This window comes from Triticum dicoccoides, chromosome 6A (assembly GCF_002162155.2).
Source record: "Triticum dicoccoides isolate Atlit2015 ecotype Zavitan chromosome 6A, WEW_v2.0, whole genome shotgun sequence".
Classification (NCBI taxonomy): domain Eukaryota; kingdom Viridiplantae; phylum Streptophyta; class Magnoliopsida; order Poales; family Poaceae; genus Triticum; species Triticum dicoccoides.
The window spans coordinates 587,125,977-587,128,594 of NC_041390.1; the positions used below are offsets into that span (position 1 = coordinate 587,125,977).

The following is a 2,618-nucleotide window of genomic DNA, read 5'->3' on the forward strand; positions in this document are numbered from 1 at the left end:
TCAGTTTGTGCTAGCCTTCTTAAGGCAAACTTGTTTAACTTATGTCTGTACTCAGATATTGTTATTTCCGTTGACTCGTCTATGATCGAGCACTTGTATTCGAGCCCTCAAGGCCCATGGCTTGTATTATGATGCTTGTATGACTTATTTGTGTTTTAGAGTTGTGTTGTGATATCTTCCCATGAGTCTCTGATCTTGATCGTACACGTTTGCGTGCATGATTAGTGTATGATTGAATCGGGGGCGTCATAGCTAACCTCTCTGTTGTGTGTAGGTAGTGCTGCGACGTGTTGATCTTCCGAGGCCAGGCATGACCCAGGAAAGTGTATCCGGCCAGAGGGATCGAGCGTGTTGGGTAATGTGGTGCACCCCTGCAGGAAAGTTTATCTATTTCAATAGTCGTGTTCCTCGGTAAACGGACGACCCAGAGTTGTACTTTGACCTTATGACAACTAGAGCTGGATACTTAATAAAACACACCTCTTACAATTTCCGGATACAACCCGGTGATCGCTTTTCCACAGGGCGATGAGGAGAGGATCGCCGGGTAGAATTATGCTATGCGGTGTTCCTTGATGCTGCTCTTGCTACTCTCTTTTACATGTTTCAAGATGAAGGCTGCCAGAAGCGTATTCTTCGATGGGACTAGGTATCCCTCTTATTCCAAATCTGGCCTAAATCACTGCTTCAATATATTCACAGAGGGCCCAGCAACTCCTAAGAAAATGGCCCAGATTGTTTAGCACCGCCCATCTGCACCGGGTCCGAAATAGCACCGCTCTGCTGTCCTAGAGCCTGCAATGTTTCAACTTGTGCTACTCCCGTGTTGTCGCTTCAAACAGCGGCTGTCTCTAGATTAACTGTGACTGGCAGCAGCACTGTACCCATAAAGGCACCACTTTGACTTTCTGCTTGAATATACCTTTGAATTATCCGAACCCATGCTCCAAGGCTGAGGAGTAATCACAAACATAACAGCATCCATGCTCTAGCCATAGAGTGCTGCACAGCCTAAACCGAAAGAACTCTGATTGGACCTCTTGTAGAAGCAAGCTTCATGAGAAAATTGAAATCTGCATCCTGACCCTCCTCAAGCCTCTGTTCAGCCTGAATATAAACAATCGCCGGTTCGCTGATGGACAGCGCTTGCATGGTGAGCTCAATCCCAGGATCTGGCGCAATCGCTCGAGAAGAGAGCTGAGTGACCTGATTAACACTCTTTTCCCCAGGCTCGTCCGCATCCGGACGAGCAAGCTCTCTTTTTATGCTAGAAACCCGCCCGTCCAGAACCACAAGTGACCGGGAGGGCCAAAGCAGGACAGCTGATAAGAAAGGATCCACAAGAGAGAAGATGTGACAAGGGATTAGAGAGAGATCAGAGGGCGAGGGAAAGATTGGGGGAACGAGGAGGAGGGGAGTTGGAACAGAGGAGGAGAGAAGGTTAGAGCGGCATAGCGCCAGTCCAGAAAGTCCCCTGCGTGTATAAACTGATCTGGTTTATTGAAGACTAGATGAAAGGAATTACCCACCGTCCAAACAAAATTGAGTGAAAGTACAGCAGATCGGAGAACCATCGTGCTTACCTGCAAGAGCACCTTCTTGTGAAATTGGATGTTAACAGGTGCGGCTGCGCGCCCGTCCGACCTGACAAAAATAAAATCCACCAACAATGGCTCAGCCTGTGATTCCGCGGAGAGAAGGAGATAATTTGAGGGGGGACGCGGGAGAAAAAATGGGCTCTTACTGCCGGTAGGTGTCGAGGCTGTCGGACGGTGACTCGAGGGCAGCGGCTGGGCCACGGAGAGAGACGCAGCGGAGGCATCGAGGGCAGCGGCTGGACGATGCATCCAGGATGAATCTCGGCTGGATCCAGTGACCTGGGGAGAAGGACCACGCCGCCACGGACTCGGCTGTGCCGTCCAGATCAGGGGCGTGCGTGGTGATACGGCGCTGTCTCAGCTAATCCTGGGTGTACGGGAAGGACGGAGATGACCGCTTCACTTCTTCTGGCCAGGGACAAAAGGCTAGTTCGTTTAGTCCCACATCGGCTAGCGAGGTAGAGCAGGACCGGTTTATAAGCCGCGCGCTGCTACTTGAACTGTCCCTTCGGGGACACCCGATAAAGATGCTTAATATATGTGGTACCTTGATGATTCATTACATTGGTTGTCAAAAAAAAGGATGACACTTTTTTTTGCCCCTCAAGCTATACTGATTTTATGGAATGTCCTCATTGTTCTTATTTTGAGATCCAAAATTTTATGTATACTACAATTTTTATTAAAAGGTCCACATAGTTTCATTTTCCATCTTTTGAGATCCTAGCCGCTGCCATATTTTGGGTTGCAGGTCAATAGCCAATTTTTACTCTTGTTTTTTGCACCTCACAAGTTATACTGATTTTGTAGAAAGGTCCTCATAGTTCTTATTTTGAGATCCAAAATTTTATGATTTTCACGCACCATATTTTCAGCTCCTCACGTATACTAGTATTTTTTTTTATTAAAAGGTCTGCATAATTTTATTTCCATCTTTTGAGATCCTTATGCCTGCCAAATTTTGGGTGGCAGGTCAACAACCAATTTTTACTCTTGTTTTTAGCCCCTCACGAGTTATAC

General features: G+C 47.3%; 1 protein-coding gene across 1 annotated transcript; it reads right to left on the reverse strand.

The window, feature by feature from the left end:
* Positions 1-298: 298 nt before the first annotated feature.
* LOC119318171 lies at positions 299-2,028 on the reverse strand. The gene is made up of 3 exons (XM_037592690.1): positions 1,745-2,028; positions 1,584-1,644; positions 299-1,474 (listed from the first exon to the last, which is right to left on the reverse strand). The coding sequence occupies exons 1-3, from the start codon at positions 1,845-1,847 to the stop codon at positions 1,012-1,014; spliced, it is 627 nt and encodes a 208-aa protein (XP_037448587.1). The 5' UTR covers positions 1,848-2,028; the 3' UTR covers positions 299-1,011.
* Positions 2,029-2,618: the final 590 nt, after the last annotated feature.